This window comes from Harpia harpyja, chromosome 2 (genome assembly GCF_026419915.1).
Source record: "Harpia harpyja isolate bHarHar1 chromosome 2, bHarHar1 primary haplotype, whole genome shotgun sequence".
NCBI lineage: Eukaryota > Metazoa > Chordata > Aves > Accipitriformes > Accipitridae > Harpia > Harpia harpyja.
Window position 1 is genome coordinate 71,392,835 of NC_068941.1, and position 21,131 is coordinate 71,413,965.

The 21,131-nt window shown below is 39.0% G+C and overlaps 1 protein-coding gene across 8 annotated transcripts in view; it reads left to right on the forward strand.

Moving 5' to 3' along the window:
• KCNIP4 (potassium voltage-gated channel interacting protein 4) overlaps positions 1 to 21,131 on the forward strand; it is a 474,029-nt gene that overhangs the window by 218,237 nt on the left and 234,661 nt on the right. Inside the window, exon 1 of one of the 8 annotated variants that reach the window (XM_052780347.1) lies at positions 17,767 to 18,143. The exons of 6 other annotated variants lie outside the window; for them this stretch is intronic. In XM_052780347.1, coding sequence (XP_052636307.1) covers positions 18,044 to 18,143 — 100 coding nt within the window. In that variant the 5' untranslated portion in view covers positions 17,767 to 18,043. Of the gene's footprint in view, positions 1 to 17,766; positions 18,144 to 21,131 lie in introns of those variants that run through there. One more of the 8 variants, XM_052780350.1, reaches the window with a different exon arrangement.

Genomic DNA, 21,131 nt, shown 5'->3' on the forward strand with positions numbered 1-21,131 from the left:
TGATTTGGACCTACAAAATAAATATGCATTCTGTCTGAATGTTTCACATTTGTAGTGGTTATAACTGCCCCTCAGGGCAAGCAGTGCCATAATTTTAACTGAAATATGACTACCAGATCCAGCTAGAATGGTCTTGTCTTTCTCTGAGTTGAATGCATTGTCACAAGATCTGTTTCTTCCATGGCTTATGGGGTATGTCCTTGCCTGAATACAATTTCACAAATCTGGGATTTGTTTGGAGCTGCCAGACTTGACAAAGTGCCATGGATAATCTGAAAGTTTCAGCTAGGATGGAAAAAGAGGGATCCAGCAATTTGTTGGAACCTCCTAAGCGTTGGAAAGCTCATTTAAAGATGTAGCTCCAGTCAAGCTGACATCTCGATATATGGTCACCAGACCATGCTCAGGTCAGTTTTTTGGCAGCTGGTCCTCACTAGGCCCCATGTGATTGTACAGGCCTGGCAGGTAGGACTTGTCCCAGCTCACTGGTCTCACTGTATGTGTAGTAATGGGTCAGTGTTAGGGGATGGCAAAATCCAGGGGTTTTTATTAGTTTTTATTAGTTAAACTAATCCATTAGGTTTTTATTAGTTTTATTAGTATATTAAATATACGCATTTATATTATGCATTTGCCAGAAGGTGTTCCAGTAGCATGTGTGGTTCAAATCAAAACTCATCCTAGCTATATAGATTGTGTACATGACTTCAAAAGCTTATCAGCCTGCTATTTCGAAGTGCTTCCAGGCTTTCCTTTCCCACATCCAACATCAGCAGAGAGCTATGAACTAAGAGTTTTGGATTCTGCTGTTAATATGAATTCAGAAATTGTCTTACTAAAATGTCCATTTTTCATTCCCAGAATATAAAAATCTAAAGTTTGTCAACTCCAATGCTTTATCTAGCCCAACTAATGCAGTCAAAAATGAGGAGAGATGGTTAATAACAATCAGACAGTGAATTCTGCTCCTTCATTCTGGGATGTCTTCCAGTTGTACCTCACAATGCTCGGATCAAGATTTCATATCACTTTGGAAAGAGGCTGGAACTAAGGCAGTGCTAAGCTGAGTTCCTGCCTTCTTGATTATTTTTAGCTGCAGGATTACCAGAAGCCTTTATGTCATCCTATGACATAAGCCTTTATGTTATCCTATGCCATTTGAGCCAGAATATTTCCTTTAATGTAAAAGGGAGAATGGTTCTTCAGCATGAACTGGGAATTTAAGAATGTTTTGTTCTTTTCTGTCCTTTTTATTTGATATGAAAGGATTCAAGTGAGGGTGAAGATCTCATTTTCAGACTGAAAAGAATTCAGGGAAGAATTGTTTTTTTAAAAAAATGAAATGTTAAATTCTTTACCTAATTGATCCTATGCTAGAGAACACTGTAGGTAGAAATAAATGCACAATCGTCAATCTATGTAGTGAGTTTTTTCACACATTTGATTTGAAACAGTTTGTGAGTTTCAACAGTTGATTAAGCCATTATAGTTGAGACTCCTTATGAAGAAACTGTTTAAGATGACAAATTTTGAAGAGTTTTGGAGACTCTTTAATCTTAACCCCATAGTCAGCTGTTATTCTATAAAGTAAAAGTCTGCTTCTGCCTTTTTGAAATTACATTTTTTTCACAGCAAGAGCTGTACTCTACCTTCTCTTTTTCAATCTTTCACAGCAGACTAATACACTTAAAGCAATTACAGAAATTGCAACAACAAAATTAGAGTGTTGTCATAGATACTTTAAGCTTTATTATAGCAGACCAACTGAATACCAGGATGGACAACAGGATACGAAGGTTATACTTTCGACTCTATAACTGTGTTATAAAAAGCAGCTCATTACCTTTTAGTTTGCTTCCCTTTCTAAAGATGAGCAACAGATACTTCTGCAGAATACTTTTGAGAAATACTTTCAGGATTTTGGGGTAGGTGTCAAGTCTTATGTACTATTTGGTTACAATATGTGAAGAGTAGATATATGCAGAAATGAAGCAATTTCCAGAATACACTAAGAATAGGTTGCTGAAGTTGAATTCATAGCAGAAATTGAATTTTTCTTTGCATAGAATCCAAGTTGTAGACAAGAAAATTTACCCAGTAAAGTGCTACTTGTCAATATTCCTCTCAAGGTAAAATACCAGATCTCATTATCTGCTTCAATAAACCACATTAACAATGAGGTCTGTTGCTTTTCAAAGTGTTATTATTGCTGTTATCCTGATCACATGAATTAGAATTAACTATGTTCACAGGATTTTGATAAGGATGCAATAGGATGTACAAATAAGGTCTTTTCTTAAATTTAAAATAAAGGAGCAAAGAAAAGAAACATAATTGAAGAGCTGTGACTCATTTCTTTTAAAAACTGAGGTGCATGCCTATTCATGTACCTTCTATTTTAAAAAATGTAATGACACTCTAAGGCACTCCATCAGCCTGTGTTCAAGCAGAAATACAGAGCTGAATTCTGTTTGTGAATATCCTTTATTTGGTATTATCTGCTGCATTTAAAAAGCCCAGCCTAAATATGGCACTGGGTTTCAATCAAAGTTGTTTTTTTCGGATTTTTTTGGAGGGGGTTTAGGACGGGTGGGTTGGGTTGGTTTTTTTTTTTAAAGAACTGAATCATACTTTAATAAGATAAACTTTTTATTTGACTACCGTTATCCAAAATACAAGGTGACTGTTTTCAGAGTGACTAAAGGCTTATGTCCCTTGCTTCTCTGTCTCTGCAGAAAAATGAGTTAGGGCAAGCAGGCTTTCCATTAGGCTTGGGGCTGCCCCATGCAGATGCTAGCAGCAAGGAATGGTCCTGTTCCTCCCCTCATTGCACAAGCTGGGCCCAGGTCTCCAAATTAAAGATGAGACTACCTGTCCATATGAGCAGAGAATTCTGACAAGCAGCATTTTACTTGCATTTGATGCAAGTGCGAATGATTATATTGGTCGCAAGGCAATGCAGCTCTGGTAGTTCTGCGTGAGGGACTCCCGTGTACACCCATGAGCCACAGCTGGGGTAGTCAGCACTGCTGCCCATGGGAGGAGCACATCCCCTCCCTGCAGGACATGGTCCTGCCAGGTTCCTTGTGGTGCCAGCTTGCATATAGCTCTCTTCTCTTTGGTGTGTGTAGTGACATAACTGCTTCTTGCCCTGTCTGGGAGAGAAAACTTGAAGTCATAGCTGTCCCCTGCGTAAGTTAATAACTAGTTGTATAGGAATATGTAGTAGTTGTAACAAGACTGATCAGTGCCCTGCCTTCAGGCTCCAGCAATAAAAGACTGCTCCACAGGAAAAAGTTCCTTGTGACCATATGCTCCCCAAAAGCACAGCCAACATGCTGCAAGGCCAGAATACAGCTGGAGAGAAAAAGTATAGAATACTTCAGTCTGTTTTTTCCTTTTCATTTTCAGTTAGTAAAGTCAAACATAAATCATGAGGTTAAAACTGTAACCATCAACTTCAACAAGAGAGAAGTCTTGCTCTACAGTTTTCAGCTGACCCTGGTCATCTTCTTTCTCATGCTGGCATGCTTGTATTAAATACCAAATAAGAGCATGCCAGCATGCCATTTAGTACTCCAGTGATAAATAGATGATGTATCATTTTAAACTGGTAAAATTTTGCACCCATTTTCTACTTTTGGAAAGGACCTTGTATTGCAAACCAATAGCAAATTAAGTCCAGTACCTTTGGAACCACTGGCTTATGTAGATCTTGTTGCTCACAGGTTGTGTTACACATTGCATAAAGGGTTTGTTTGGTTGGTTTTTTGTTTGTTTTTAGCTGAGCTCCTTCAATTGGGAGAACAAAGAGAGACATTATCTCACATATTATTCCCCTGATCTCTGTCAAATCTCATGCTGTTCTTTCTCTGTACTCAAAATGGGATTGGGTCTATGCTAAAGGAGAGGCAAAAGTGTGTCCAGATGATTCTTAGCTCAATTTCTTTGGGCGTCTTTCTTCTTGTCTAGCAAGACACAGTCCAACCTCAGCCAAACCATTTTATTTTCTGATAACAAATGCACTGGAAATCCATCTGTCTTTTTGGATGCTGTAACAGATGCTGTTCTGCTTTCCAGCATCTCTTTGAATTCTGCTCATGGATGACCCATACTTCATTTGTACTTCATTTTCATTTAATTTATCCTGAACCTTGTAATAAAGCTCTCTAGTATTCAGTAAATTACACGGAATTGAAATCCAGCCACATAAACTGTTAACATGCAATGAGATAGTTATTTAGGGCTCACCTCTGCCAAGAGATCAACACATTCAAGAATACAATAATTTATACATTGAATATTTGGCAGCAGCTCCCTCAGTAAAAAGCAGTTTCGCTGCTGGGATACTGAATTCCTCCAAAAGAGTTCATGAGGTCAGAAATATGTATTTCTGATCAAAATTCCCTGAAATTGGTCCTGACTTAAACATATATTTCAGATTAAGTGGTCTCTTCAGCCAAAACTACCATATCAATGCTAAATTTATTTCATAGAACAGACACTGGCTTTTCTTGAATAAATAATGTAAACAATATATGTAATCGCTTTAGCAAGTCAGGAACTCTATGACTACCCCTAACTTCATTTGTCTTTCAAATAATGCAGTGCTCAAAATGCAAAATCACTGTGCACACACATTCTCTGTATTTGCAGGATTTCTGGCAGGACTTTCTTTTCCAGTGCAATGGAAACAGACTGCAAGTCTCCATGTGATTTTTTTTTTTCAGTGAACATGATCATAGTACATATTCATATGAGTCAGGGATACATGCTGACCTCCATTAAACACTGTATACCTCAGATAATTTTGCTGGCTGCAGTTGATCTGAATTTGAGAGGCCAAATGAGCTTATGGAAACAGTGGTATTCAGTGGTTTCCAAACAAAATAGAAAGTGTATCCCCACCAGACTTTTCAGTTCAGTCATGTTGCACTTAAATAGAAAGCTTAGATGCTTTGCTTCATTTTATTAACATTTATCATTTAGATTATGATACACCTGGGATGATTTTCTGAATGTATACAATGCAGTCAATGCCTAGGGAAGCTTTTAACCAAAACAAGGAAAGATAGAGGAAAGAGTACAATGTAAAAGCAAAGTAGTCAGTAGTCAGTTTTAATATGAGTTATGCTTTCCACAGCTGTGGAATAATTTAGAATCTATTCTGGATGATTCTGAAATTTCTACATTTGTATGTTAGGAAAAATGCATTTCCCAAAACTTCTTTTTTCCCTTTTTTGAAAAAGTGTTTTAAAAATAGCCAGAACATTTTAGATATTCAGTTTTCTGATTTTAAAAAAATGCACCAGAGCATCATAAGTAGGATGTATATGAAAGGACATATGAAAACTAATTGACCGCTTCAAAGAATTCTAGTAGCTTCAGTTTAAATTTTTTAGACCAGATCTGCGTCTGTGAGAGACAGATTTACAGAGATGTATAAATAAGACAAGAATAAATGGGTTCAAATAGCAGCAAAAGAGACTGGGGGAAATACAGAGTTGGGGTCAGGGATCAATTTTTCCAGAGAGTGATAAAGTACTAGAGTTCTTAGAGGGGTTATGCTCTAATTCTTTTTATGTGGTTTTTTTAATGTCTGTCAGGAAAGTACAGTGCAAGAGTCTGGACCAGGTGAATTCCTGAGAGCCCTTAAAATTCTACAACTTTGTAATTCTGAGTCTGCAGACTTCTTTGAAAATATTTTTAGTTGATGCTTCTCTCAGCACTATTTTTTGCAAGCTGTATTTTAAGTCTACTTTCCCAAAGGAACATTTTTGGTTTGTTATTGTTGTCTTGCATAGGCCATGTTTTCTAAGGGTTCATTCAACTTCAGTGAACCTGTTTTTGAAACTTGAAGCGTAAGGTCTGTATGTATTTAACTCTCAGCAGAGCTAGGTGCATCTCTGATGGTTATCACGAAAATATTGCTCTGGTTTCAGATAATTATTATATTAAATTTTTAACTTGACACTTCTACTACTTTTGCAACAATATGAAGTAGTAATTTGGGAATAGGACAGATGTCAAAGCTTCATGCACAGAACAAGTTTTGCCAATGTAAGTCATCAGAATGAGGAATGACTCCCTGCAAATTGTGCAGTTTTTCAAAATGTCTCTGAATTTATTCTGGATCATTGAAAATTGTCCCCATGTGAAAGGAAAAAAACCTGTCTGCTAACCTTCCCTGTGCGCAGAACTTTGATTATAGGAATACCTCGAAAGCTCTCATACCTCGTTAATTATCAGGCTGTAGTATGCCAAATGTTTGGTTCTTTTACTGTCCACTTGATTTTATTTTTTTTTAATGAGAAGCTGTGAAATGCCTAATATTGATGACTTTTCAAAGCCATTATTACTAAGCAACTGCTAAGCACAGTAATTAACATCTCATTGAGAAGAAGGATCAGCATTATTCTGACATCACAAACTTAATATTGTCAGAGCTAGCACATAAATATTTAGCTTAGGAGCGTATCGTCATACTCCAGGATTCCATAGACTTTTGTTCCTGTGATTCACAGCTTACCAGTTACAGGGACTATAGCATAGTTTTAAAAGGCATTCTGGGTACTTCCTGAATATTGCATCAAATAGTTCTTTGGTATTTTCCCTATATTTATCAGAACAAGGTACGCCATTATTTTTACAGAGGCTAGCACTTTGGTTAAATCTACTAATAAGCCAAAAAGCTATATCCTGGGCTTTCTTTTGTCACATTTTATCCTGGGCTTACTGGAGTGTTACTTAACTAACAGGTTGTAAGACCACCTAGCAAGGATACAACATAAATGGATCTCTGAAAAAACATGTGATGGAAGTTCCATTCTTCCTGTAGTCAAAATCAGCATACTGTATCTGCAGGTGTGTTTTTTGGAAAATAGGGAGAAACTCCCAATATAGAAATGACAGAACTATCAAAAAGATCATGGTGAAAAGCCACAGCAAAGATGTTTGTTGGGGCATCATTCATAATGTATTGAAGATGGTACCCACAGCCATAGTTGAGCATAGACAGAATAGAATCCTAATACTGAATGGGTAGAACATCACACGCAGTTCATACTAATATGTTATTCACTGAGGAGTGAACGTATGTTTCTGTATTTTGATGAATTCAAGGAGGATGCTTTGTCTTACTGTACCAGTATTTCTGATCCACCCATTGCTTGGCAGCATAGAAGAGATCACATTGATGTTTCCCTTTGACAGTGAGATACTGGATAGGAAGAGATGGTTAATGTGTCATATCAATAAAGAACTGGTCGGAGATCACTGTCACTTGACACACAACTAAATTGTCAAAATACAGTAATCTGTGGCTCAACTGCAAGGTAGTCTCTACTGCAATAACAGTTCAGAATGGGACCTGGAAAAAGCAGAGGCAAACTTTCTCCTTGTCATTTGATGTTCATATTTCAAGTGATTAGCGCTGGGGACAAAGGAGAACAATGAGAACTTCATCCAAAAGAGGACGCCACAGAACGACACATGCTGTTAGTGATTGGCAGTGTCAGCAGGAAATAGTGCGAAGATACAAAACAGCCAGAGAAGATGAAGAAAAAATATACTGAGAAGTGCTGCAAGCATGAGATGAAAATACTGCTTCAAAACTAAAGCCACACAAAACTCCACAACCCACAGGCCATGGCAGGCTGATTGCAAAACAGGCATCAGAAAGTCACGGCTTTAGGTTTGTAGGGTTTCTAGAGGTATAACCATGGAAAAAATCCTGAGCCTATTTCTATTGCTGGGAGGTGGAAGACATGCAATGGGATACTGTGGTGATCCTACGTAGGGTTTGGATGGATGTGTACCACAGCTCAGCTCTGCAGGATCCTTTCACTGCAGAAGCAGTGGAGTCGATGTTGTGGAGAAGGTGAATATTGGGAAACAGAAGCAAACTCATCTTGTCATCTTCCTGTGGGCTGCCTTCCTCATATACAGCAAGACTGAAAAGACATGGTGGACTCTGCTCCAGCCATCAGTACTGCTGCATTACAATTCTGTGGAAGAGCTCTCTACTGGCAATGACCTCTGCTCCCGTGGGCTCCTTCTGCCAGACCCTGCTGTTTGCTTTGCATACGGAGCTCAGGTTTTGTCTTTGGATGCAAAACACTGCAAATGTGTCAGAGGGATACTCCTCAGAGGGAAGAGAACCCAAAGAATGGCTGAAGGTACAAAGGAGGAATTTTGCGTTTGAAGCATATTGATAATGCTAAAGAATGTAAGGTGTGAATCACTGTTAACTCCAGCCACTCCCATGTTGTCTATATAGGTATGTATATTTTTAATTTCACAGTTCTGCTGTCCTCTGATAAGGCCATATTCATGGCTGAATCTAAATTACATTCTAAAATTAATTTCTAGGTAGCAGTCTTAGGATGACATGTGAACCCTATCTGGTTCCCAGCTTGGGGAAAAGAAAGTGTTTCAGAATCTCTTTTCCTTCTTCCATACTGGTCTTTCTTTAGCTCTCTTCAGTTTTAGACTTTACTGTTTTCGCAGGCAATCTCAAAATATTGGTCTGGAGCTCTTTAAATGACTTTCTTTTTAACCTGTCTAGCACAATTCCAGCATTAGTGCTTTTCCAGACAGAGCACAGACACAATCTACTTGCTTCAAATATATTTTTAAGTCCTTCCATGTGAAGGGAAGCATTCAATTTTTTTTGTTTGTTTTACTCTGCAGAATATTTTAATGACCTGACAGCCTGTGGAAATTAATCCTTTCTCTGTCATGTAAACTGACAGACAGCTGGGTGAAAGAGTTATACTGGGCCATCACGCACCGTGTGCATCCTCTGATGCCTGTCCTTACAGTGCTCAACCTTGCTACTTGAGTAGGCCCTTTTATGTTTTCAACAGATGAGGAGAAAATATGGGCTCTCTTACTCGATTATATCTGTGATGCTAGAGGTGCTAATAGTGGTAGCAACAAGTCTCATGGAAAAAGCTTGATCTTTCTTTGTCTCGTGACAGTCTGTCCTTCAATCCTGGCAGACCTGGGCCATTCAGAGCCCTGAAGTGACCATACCATATCTATGGGTGCCTGCTCTCTTTTACTGCTGTCTGCCTTTTAATTACTGTAAGTCTAGTGTAGTGTTTTCATTCTTTGTTCTTTTTTATTCCTGAGGAACAGACACACTCTGACAGTCATCTACCCCTTAACTCTACTTTCTCATGTAAATTGCACAAAACAGAGCGATGGTTGCCTCCTGGACTAGTTTATCCACAATAAAGTAAAGGATTTGCACAGATCCTAGTATCATTTTTGTGGTGGAAGAGAATGTGGGGATTGACCATCAATCAAAAAACTGACGAGGTATTCAGAGAAAGCAACAGGAAACACAAAATAAACAAATACCTAACTGTAGTGAGGCTTTTCAGGCATCCACTTGTTTTTTGTTTGTTTCAACAGGTGAGGTACATTAAATGTCATATTTCATATTGGTTTACATTTCTGAACTCCCTGGAACATTCAGAGCTCTCTTCATCATATATTGTCAGTGAATATAAAAGCAAAGCAAATATTATCTGGCCTCTCGAAGAAATTCTTATAAGATATTAAAATGAAAGAGCAACACTTTTGACACATTTAAAGATTAATATGTAAACGAATTTCAGTGTCTTGTTTGTTCTTTGTGTTTGTCTTTGCTCCTGAAATTTCCACACAATTTTGGAAGGTTACCAGCTCACACAGAAACATTTTCACCTTACAGACCCAAGTGGAGAAGGTATAAATCAAGACCTGATCTTACCAGTGCAGCAAAACTGAATTTAAATAAAAGCAGCTTTCAAAAAGCATAGAGTGGTGGGGACTAAAGAACCAATAGAATTACTAATCTGTTTAAAAAGAAGTCATATTTTTGGTATGCAAATGATCACTTTATACAGAAAAATATTCACCAGACACCAAAGCGTGTAATGATAGAGGAAAGAAGTGGTAATACAGGCATTTATTGCATAAAGACAGGAGAGGGAGAGAGAATTTAGATAACAAGAAGAATTTCCCATGCGTTAATGTAAGAGTAGCTCTGCTGAGTTTAGCAATGTTGAAAGTCTCCAAGTCTTGGTGCTCAACGCACAGAAATCTTCTGTTTATTTAAATAGCAAATGTCAGTGCTTTATGTCTCTCTGGACTGTTACTACACTCATGTTCTTCAAACCTATGCTGTAAAGGCCACACATGCAACTGAACTAGTTAGGACTGTCTGCCGAGACTGCTAACACAAGTGTTTGTTTCTGTACAGTTGTTCACATAAAAGGGCCATCTGTCCCTGTCAGCTGGTTTAAAACAACCGTTAACAATCATTGACTATCAATGAGATAAATATTACTATTGAACATATGGTATAAGTAATTTGTAAGGTGTTTTTTCACCATGAGCAAAATGGTACCATCCCCCTTGATTCTTCAGGCACCCTAATGCACCCTTCAGCGCATTACAGTTTCTGTAATAAGATAGCTTAGCATCACCCTACCAGAACAAAACTCCTAGCAAAACTAAGACTCTGATGTTTGAACCTACAGAGAGCTCTGCTTAGGCACATGGATTTCTTTGTTTCGGGTTCATACATGGTAGAGGTCTGCAGGAAAGAAATTAAGAGACATTGTCAAATTGTTACGAAGAAACTTGTTGGGCTCCTTCATAGTGCTCCAAGAAGGTTAATTGGGCAGAGTTGGAAACTGAGTATATCTGTCAGCTTGCTTTATTTCTTTCATATATGTTGGTTAGCTTTGTATAACCAGTCTGAAAAAAAACATTGAACTTGTCACTCTTTTGTTCTGTCATTTGTCTTAATAAAAACTTCTGGGCAAAGTAGAAGCTCACCCTTTGGACTAGAAACACACCCTAACAGCACGCTTGTGCTTAAGTCAGACTGTAAGGTTCAGTAGACACTGGCTTCAGATTTCCCTAGCTTTTTGGTTCTGTTTTATTTTGTGGTTGATTTAAGCAGAGCTATGAAAGATGCTGTCTTGCTCCAGTCTTTCAAGCTGCTTTCCATAGGCATATGAGCTAGGCTTTCCCGTGACTTTTTACTGTTGATTGGCATAACAGTCTCTTGTTGTCTGCAGTGAGCTACTAATGAACCAACAAGGGATTAGGAGGGAAAGTCTGGCGAACATCCACATGCTGCATCAGCTGAACTGGAGGAACTCTTCTGTCACTCTCTTATTTTGAGGCTGTAGATAAGTTTCCTAATCATATTTATGATAAAGTTACTTAATACAATGTGCACAGCTAAAGTCCGCAGGAAGCTTGACATTTTTCCAATAATATGCAGCAAAAAATGTAGCAAAACCCAGACTGTATTTCTAATTATTAATGTTATTTCTAATTATTAATGATATATCTTCTCCCTTTGCTATCTGGATGAAAATTTTACTACGTTGTGTCATAAAATTCTCACTCTGTCCATAGCTATGTGTTCAAAAATGTCAGCATCCACATGCTGTGTATCACAGAAACTTTGTAGCACAGAGAGAACAGATGTAGTAATATTTCAGAATATTAAGGGGCTGTATTGGAGCCAGTAACATTTCTTATGAATAAAGTCTAATTTATGAATAAGTAAAGCTAGCATTATTCTTGAGTGGGTTAACAGCTCAATATTCTCTAAAAGTCAGCAGTGACTAAGTGTAGCAGTAGTATGTTAGGACTGGCCTTGAAGGTGATGGCAAATATTTTGCATATGATGAAGTAGATTCATTATAAATGTAAAAGGAGGGCTGAGACAGTTGGAGTGGTAAGCTAGAATGATGATCTTTGCAGCGGTATCCTGAGTGGATAAAAAGAGGGGCAAGATTGCACTTGACAAGGACAGAAAAGAGAAGGTCGTGACAGTTGAGGAGCAAAACCATGGAAGTCTAAAATAAAATTTTAGTTGTCTGACAGGGGAAAAAACATTGAATCTTAGAGCTGTTGCACTGAATGCACTGGATACACCCTGGATTTGAGAGCATAATGGGAGAAATAAATAAGAGGTGATATCCAGGTTAAAGGGCTACAGGACTGACATGGCTAGGAAAGTTTCAGTGAAACTACTTGTGTCCCAAACATTAGCTCACGTACTTACACTTTGGCAGACTAACACAGTCTCTTGACCAATACTGACTGCATGGAGGTGTGGGTCACATTGTACTAATAGGCCTGATGAGGCATTGTGAGATAAGCTGCTGGACACCTGGTACCACCTGTGGCATCCCACAGCTGTGTGAGGCATTGACATGAACTATTTGAGGCCTTGTGTCAGTCAGAGCAAATTAAAGCAAGTATCATAAAACACCATCCCTTGACACATTCTGACTATCTCAAAATTTGAAGTGAAGCTTGCTACATTAGCTCTTTATTGCTGAAGATGCATAGGAGTTTTACAAATGACAGTTAATAACTCTCTTGAAATACTATGTGACCAGATTTTCTCTGTAGTTTCGAAAATGATCAATATGTTCCGTCAAGTGCAAACACCTGAAAAGTCATTAAGTTTCTCAGGAGAGAAATCCTTGCTAATAAATAGGTGGCACAAACAAATCATGGGAACAGTTGAGCTTAGTCTGTGGAATTACAACAGCCAAGTATTTTTCAGCTTCAGTTTCCACAGAGAGTTTTAAAATATAGTTCTCTGACATTTTTCAGACATTGAACTTTTTTGAAGAATTTTTCTTTTTAATGATATTTAAGGACCTCCAGTAAAGATGGAGTTATCTGAATGGTATTTTGCCATGTGATGAGAAAATTTCTGTCTTCTAGTGACATATAGTTCATGGTCACAGTTAATATGATAACTGCATCACTTTCCAGAAATATACACTACCAGATTCAGGGAGTCATATTTTCACTGTATGTATAATTCCATTTTAAGAGCTCCAGAATATCCACATACTATTCAGAAGACTGTTTAAAATAACTGACATATTGACAGATTTTGTGCTGTTTCTGACATTTATAGCAACACAAAACTTCTGAAGAGCAATGTTACGATATTATCCAGATCTTCAGGTATACTTTTCAACTGGGACTATGTTTCAGTTGGCTGGTGAGGATGTTTTACGTCAGAGTCTTTGAAAAGCCTGCTTATGAATATTGTAGTACATTTTCTATTTTAATCAGTTCTGTAAAAGCACAGGATTTATGCATTGCCATCTAAATATATGCCAGGTGTGAAGGGCTAGAACTTCTGCTTCATGACTACATCTTGCCCCCCCTTCCACGACCAGAGTCAATTTGGGTGAGATACAACCTCCATGGCAGCCCATAAAATTATTGCTGCCTGCTGACATGGGGCTGAAATGCCTGTTTAGGGAGTCATCATGCATATCAGTAGTATGGCCTTTTGGGTGGGACTGGGAAGTAGTCTTCTTCTGACATGACTTAAGCATCATCATGTCTGAACTGTGGCAACTCCTTCAGTTGTGACAAGTGAAAAACATTGGACCCAGTTCAGGATGCAAACTGAAATAAAAGTTGTGAAAAGGTAGAAATAAGGCACTGTGAGGTCAGATTGCTGTATTCTTTGTTTTTTCACCAGTGCTTAATGTGGGAAAGATCCTACCAAAGTCAAGCCACGTTGGCTCAATGCCTAGAGGAAAGTTGCAAGGTGTGGGCTATTATAAGATTTAACATTTATAATGGCTGAATGCATCATAGCATTTTGTATCTTTTCTTTGGATCATTAAATATTTACTAAGAAAGAGGGTTACATTAAAACTAAAAGAGAAAAGTTTCTATCTTTTTGCTGGTTTTGCTCAGTGATTCGATGAGCTAGAAGATTTACTAGGTTTTATATTAAAAAAAATATATTAATGTTTTATTTTATTCTCTTAATTTCTTATGCTAGTAGTAAATTTAAGAGAGAGAAAAAGGGAGACTAAAGTGTAATAACAGTTAGCTGCTGAGATAATAAAGTATTTGCACTTAGGATACATCAAGATTTTCTGGCCCATTTTCTCCTTTAGAAAGAAAGAGTGGTTTACACCCTTTTAAGATTAAAAAATATAAATTTCTTTTAAAGAGCTACACTGAATAAATATTGTAATGATTTTATTGGATGTTGGAATATTTATTCAAAGCTGTTCTTATTAAGGATAGGAGAAATATTATTTATCTTTGTAATAAGTTGCAGGACGATCACTTGTAAAGCAACAATTAGATTGCTCTAGCTTTACAGCATGATTTTTACCCTCATCATATGCATGCTTAAAAATATTATTTAGGTTGTTCTCAGTCAAAAATCAAGAAATTGTAGCTTCTAGTAGAGGTTCTGTTCTCAGATTTTATGACATGGGATTCCCACTGGTGCTATTCCATTTCAGCTTTCTCTTGCTGTACATAGACATCCTGTTTGCACCCAGCTCTGCCAGTTAGCTCTCCCACTAACCACCCCCCTGCCAATGATTGCCTTCCCCAAAATCCGTTAGCGCAGCAGTACATGTGTGCATCCCAGTTTGCTTTATGCAAAGTCATCAATGTTAGCTCAGATCACTAATCCGAACTTTTTAAACAAATCCAACTGATTTTGACTTATGCAGGCCAGGCTCCCATAAACTATTTCACTAGGTGGGAAGGAATATCAGAGGATAGTAATCATCCTCATGGATGCCATGATGAGAACCTGAGAGTGGCTTAATGGCATCCAGATGAATATGAACGCATAAGAAAAGGAAGCGTAAGGAAGAAATATAACCATTGCTGGGACTCCATCTGTAGACCCACTCATCAATTTTCAGTCTAAATTGATTTGGTCTTTTTTTAACATTAACATTTCATGATATATAGCATTAAGCAAAAGCAGTAAGATTAATGATATCAAGGATCTTAGTCATAGGAATGTAAATAGAGTCAGTGTATTGTGGTTTAGAGCTCCATCACAGGATGGGAAGTGACCATTTATATATGTCCCTAGCTCAAAATATAACCAGTGACTTCAGTTTAATATATTTACTCTCGCGATAAAAACTAAGAACCTGCAAAATGCTTTGATGAAAAGGAGACAGCATCTATAACACTTTTTAGGCTGAAACCTTTTATCTGCAGTTACACATAAGAAAAACACAGCTACGTGCTGTTGTGTATAAAACACCTATATGGCATGGTAATTTATGCATTAATATCTTTCCTCCCATTCCTATTTCTTGCCTTCCTACTTGTAGACCTTTTCCAAGTTTAATTCCACAATATATTAAGGCTTGGGTAGTTAGACAAGAGAGAAAATAGTGTTTCAGTATTTGCGAGTATGTTAGCTACATTCTTCCTGTCATTTTTTGATAAAACTGTATAGGTAAATGAAGATAACTTTCTTTTTTCTTAATGGAAGGCAAAGAAGAAACCCACAGGCCACTTCACTGGTTTTGGCAAGGTACTTGGGGAGAGAAATAGTTATGTTATGCAGTTTGTAACCCTACCTGTCAATAGAGTCAACTCCATTTTTAAGCAGGTAGGAATGTGAGGATCAGAGAGAGGTTTGTGCTATTTTGCGTTCCTACAGAAGAAATATCTTTTGTAAGGTTTTATAAAGTTTTGCTAAAGAGCAATGACCTAATGAGGGAAGGTATATTTAATTGCATATTAGATTACCTGTATGTATATCAAAAGGAGAAAAAAAAAAAAAGAGACTCTCATGGCTGGTTCACAGCACTTGAGAAACCTGAGTTTAGTCACAGCTTTCTTGCCAAGTCCTTGCCTTCCCCGGAGACGATTATTCTTACTGTGCTTTGGCATCCATCTGTAAGCCTGGAGTAATACTAATTCCTTCCTTTCTTCTGTACTTCCCTGCTGTGCCTTGGAAAAAGGGTCAGGATTAGCCATAGGTGCGGTAGACCTACACCTCTGGGAAAAACTGTTTACTTTGCCCGTACTTGAGGAGGCAGATCGCAGACAGTGGATGCCCACGTGCTTATTTGTCTAGTCACTGCCAGCCATGGGGTCCAGGTTTGGGGGGGCAATGACAGCCGCCTTCTTCGCAGCACCGCCACCACAAGCTCTGCTTTCCCGGTTTCTGCTCTTGGATCTGACTAGGTGCGACTGTCACAAAAGTAGTAAATATTGGGTCTTTTAAAAAAGCTTTTTCATGTTAACATTTTCAGCAGACAAATATTAATGAAAGGTATTAATGAAAATGAATATGCTAGTTCAGGTGGCAATGTTGCATGTACCCAAACACAACTTGTATCAACCTTTTGCGTAAAGGCATACAGATTGCAGAGGTTATGTTGCTGCGGCTGAATAAATTAGCCCATTTTAGTCCCACATCGAAGGAGAGCTGGACCTACTGTCCTTAAAGCCATTGATAAGATGGCTTAGAGGAGAAAGATACTTAGCGTTGTTTGGAACAAAGAATAAATGAGAGAAAGAAGAAGAATGTAAGAAGAAAGTCTGCAGCAAACAAAGGCAAAGATACCCAAGGAAAAGCGGCCTGCAGAAATGAAATGAATACAGTATTTAGGATGGAGTGTTAAACCTTAGGTTTTCTGACAGAAAAAGTCTAAGCAGCTTCAGGGAGTCCAACCCCGAGCAAAAAAGCACAGAATAGTGACATGTGAACATTACGCTGTATGGATTTATTTATCCACTGTAGAAAAAAGGGTACCTATATTGTATCTGTTAGCCCCTTTACTCCCACTTCATTCCACTGTTTTCAATAACGATAACACCCATCATAATGCAAGTATACCTGGGGGATTTAGAAGTTGCTGCCAGTTCTCACATGATGCAATGATTTTTTTTTAATCTTATCCAAGGAAAGAAAGAAAACCCAGCCCTTGGTAGTAATTGATTCCAACTATGTGGAGGACAGTACTCTGCCAAACAGGATTAAATCTGTTGCAATTGTTCCCCTGCTCATTTTTGCTGCAACAGAGGCACTGTTTTTCTAATGTAAATTCCTTCTTAGATGCTAAATTATTAAGGGATTTAAAGAGTAAATCCTTAGCCATGCACAGCGTTGTGCGCTGCATGTGACAACGCCAGCGTTGCAAACTGTTGTAGATAGGCCAGCGTTACTGGTGTAAGACACCAGTTCGGTCCTGTGGTTAGTATTCACGTCCTTCACCATGAGCGTTTTCCACGGAAAACACTTTGTTTAGCAAATATTACAGGAGTGAGAAGCCCTCAAAACTAACGAGCTTGCTTTTCCTTCTCCTTCTCAATCTGTTCTTTTCGATTTTTCTTTTCCCAATAAGCCCACATACTGAATAAGAACATGAGACAGCCCGGTTGGGTTTTTGTTCGAATTCCGAAACAAGGATTCTGAGTGCGCCGCGATGTATAAAGTGCCGCGCAGTACGCGTCACACGCAACGGTCTGTATCCCGCAGTACCGAGGCCGCTTTTTTGCCGGGAGAAACTAACCGAGAAGTTGGCAAGTCACACCCTGGCAAACCCCTTACGGCCGGCCCAGCTGCGGAGAGCCAGGGCGAGGCCCGGCGAGGGGCGACCCCCGCCCCGGCTCCCCTGTGAGCACACCTTCCTCCCTCCGGGCACCGGTTTCACCCCGGATCCTCCTCCGGCCGCTGACGAGCCCATGTCCCCCCAGGTCCCGTCCCGTCCCGTGTGTCCCCCCCCACCCCACGCCCCGCGCTGTGGCGCCCGGGCCCGTGCTGTCCCTCGGTGCCCGCGGGGCGCGTGCCGGTCCCCGCGTTTCCCCGGCAACGGGCTCCCCGCACCGACGCTGCCTCCCGGGGAGCGGGAGCGGCTCGCGCCCAGGCGTGCCGCCGCCGCCGCCGCCGCCGGCGCGGCCCTTTTGCCGGGGCCGGTTCCCGGGTCACCCCGGGGCGGGGGGCGGCGGGCGGCCGGCCCCTCGCTGCCCGCATGGCTGCCTGGCTGCGGCGGAGCCCCGGGTAGTGCCGGCAGGCCGGAGTCGATCCGCCTGCCTCTGCTGGCCTCCGCTCGGGTAGACGGGATGGACGTATTCCCCGCCGCTCCCCTCCCGCTCGCCCCCTTCCCTCGCAGGAGCCTTCTGCGCCTAGTTTAATGGCTTTGCAAAGAAAGCCAGGCGGAAGAGCGCTTTCCTCGGTGGCGGTGGTCAGACCATGACCTAACTCATCATGAACTTGGAAGGGCTGGAAATGATAGCAGTTTTGATCGTGATTGTGCTTTTTGTTAAAGTGTTGGAACAGTTTGGGCTGATTGAAGCAGGTTTAGAAGGTAAGGGAGTGCTTTTCAGTGGCTTGTTGTTTTTCTGATCCGGTTACTCTCTCGCAGCGAGGCAGGGGACACCTGTGACCTGGATGTAAGACACTACCCGAGTCGCCTCCAGAGCGGTGTGCGCGTCGGTGGCTGTCTGTTGTTGATGTTAAAGTTGCGGTGATTTTCTTTCGCGGGAAAAACAAACGTATCCTGAATACTGCACGCATAAACTTAGATGTTAAGCAGAGATAAATGCCTTAAAATCTGAATCTCTTAATCCTGTTTTAAATCTGTGAATTTAAAGTAGTAGGGGTCAAAGCAGGTTTCAGGATGTTAACGTGCAAATACAGTTGCAGTGCCTTAAAATTGTCTTGTAATCTGTTCAAAATTGTTTTGTAGTCTATGCACGTTAACATCATCTCTACTGGGTTTGTTTTAATACCAAGATACATATTTTTATCCAGTTTAAAAACCTGTTGAATGTTTAATTTACTGTTAAGATTTTAAAATGTGCTCAAGGAAGAAGAACGACAATACTCGGGTTCAAAATAAGCAACTTTAACATTCACTTAGGGCAGTCAAGTGCAAGTTTTATTGCTCGATGCTTTGTTTATCTTAGATCATCTCCTTTCTTCTTCACAATGTTGCTTCTGTATAAAGCAGTAAAAATGAAAAATAAGAAGCTTACTTTATTTAAAATGTGCTTTTTATATGTAAAAGTTAGTGGAATATGGATTGTTTTTACCATATTTCTAAAAGTGCTGTTATTCTTGCCGTATGAGGAGTTAGTCTAAAAAAACACTGATTGCAGCATGGTTGATGTAATGAAGTAATGATATTTATTGCATCCCAGGGTTTTATTAGGGTTCAGACTGAAACGGTCTGTTTCTCAAATATTGAAGAAATATTGTATTCTCAAATCTTCCTGTAAGCTAGCATTTGAATACAGTGTATATACTTATGCCTGTGAAAAGGGGAACTTTGTTGACTGAGAGATTGTGGTTTCCTGTGTTAACGAGTAAGAATATAAGCAAAATTTGCTCCTATGAAAAGGTCTAAAGTAATCCTGTTTATGTAACCCTTTCAAGAAATGCAGTCTTCTGTTCAAGTGATTTTAAATAAGGAAGTTCACTCAGCTGTTTGTCTGTTGCTGTCTTGTGTAGGCTTGCTAGTATTGATTACAGAATCTGAAAACCCTGCAGGGACTCATAAAAATGTGTTATCAAGTGCATTTTTATAAAGAATTTATGTATCCATTAGAGTGCATTATATTGAGTTTTAATGACAGCGGAGAGATTCCCTTCAGATCTATGAACTTCTGTTTTTCTTTTTCTTTTGTGTTCAGTTGTAAATAGAAATGTCAATCAACTTGAGAAATGTTATGATAAAAGTTATCTCCAGCATTAGAGGCTGCAGAGATTGGGGAAAAAAAAAGCCATATTTACTTCTTAGGTTGGTTGGCAGGTTGGTGTGTGCTCTGTCGAGTCCGATTGCCACATCTGGTCAGGTTCCCTGGCAAAATTTAGCACTTTGTACTTGTTTTTATGGCTGGGGAAGCTGATAATGGGAAGACAGAAATATAGTGAAGCTGCCTGTAAGTGGTTGTAAGATTTCTGGAAGAAATAAGTTTCTCGTGCAGCTGCCTGTTTTGTCTGCCTCACTGGTGAAAAAACGGGGAGTCTGCATGTGCACGGAGTCTTGAAGTTTCTTCTTACCTAGTGCAGGACAGGTTTCCAGCATGCCAGCTAGATGAAACCACAGGAAGACATATATGCCCCATTCCTCTGTGGTGTTCAACTGATGTGAATGAGATAAAAGGCATGTTATGTGGGAATCAAGTAATAGATACAAACAATGATGTATGAAAATGGGGCTTAGCTAAATTGCACAGATTTATGAATTTGTTTTCTCATAGTTCAGGAACAGTGCAGCCTTATTCCCCATTTTTTTCTTAAACTTGAGAACTAAAGATCTGAACTGATGACAATACAAAAAAAGATTTATACACTTCTACTAGGGAGTTGAAGAAATTGTCATGATTTTAATAAGTATCAAGGCTATTCATTTTCAACCATGAATGAAAAGTACACGCATTATAAAATTGTGCAAATGTTAGAGATGTTTTTAGGTAGAATGTTAAGAAAAAATGAATTTTAGAAGTGTACTCAGACTCTCCCTGTGCTTTTCCAGAAATCAGTGAAGAAGTCAGTTGCAGTTTTCTGAAAATGTTGTTCGTTACAAGGACATTTGCAGTTTTCTGGTTTTGGATAGGTTATATCCCTTCTTTTTTCTTTTTTTTTTTTTTTTCTCAAAGGTTAATATGTCCCAATGAAATCTTTTTGCGTGTTTCATACAAATGAATAGGTTATGGCATATAAAACACATCCTGCATCTATCAGGAAGTCATCCATAGAGTCAGTAATAATCTGTAACACAGTGCACCCAACACAGGACAATAAATCTGAACTTTCTAAATCATACTGAAGCCTTGGTAGAGATCTAGGTTTCAGAATTAGTCCCTGTCATGGTAACAAAAGCTTGAAGCTAAAGTATCTTCCTTCCTACACTGGGTTGTCATGATTCTGAACTTTGTGAACCACTTCCACATTAATTTGGAAGAATCGTGTGCAATTTATGTAAATCAATAGCAAAATCTCATTTTCCTCTTTTCAGTGTCATAATAACTATCATAAGTGTAAGTAAAATTATGCTTTCTTCAGACTCTTCAATACAAATTATGTGTATAATAATAGTATGCAATTATTTTCATTATTGATGAAAATAATAAAATATTTTCAGAATTAAAATTGTATATACTTGCTTATACTTATTTTATGATGTATTGCACTCACTTAGATCACAGTATGCTTTCTGTGGTTTTGGCCAGTTGCCTTCAACTGCTGAGTGATTCTGTTGTTGTAGGAGAAGTATTTTCAAATAGATGTTTTTAATATTGTATGACAGCTCTTAAAGTGATAAGTAGCAGAATAGATTTATACACTTTTG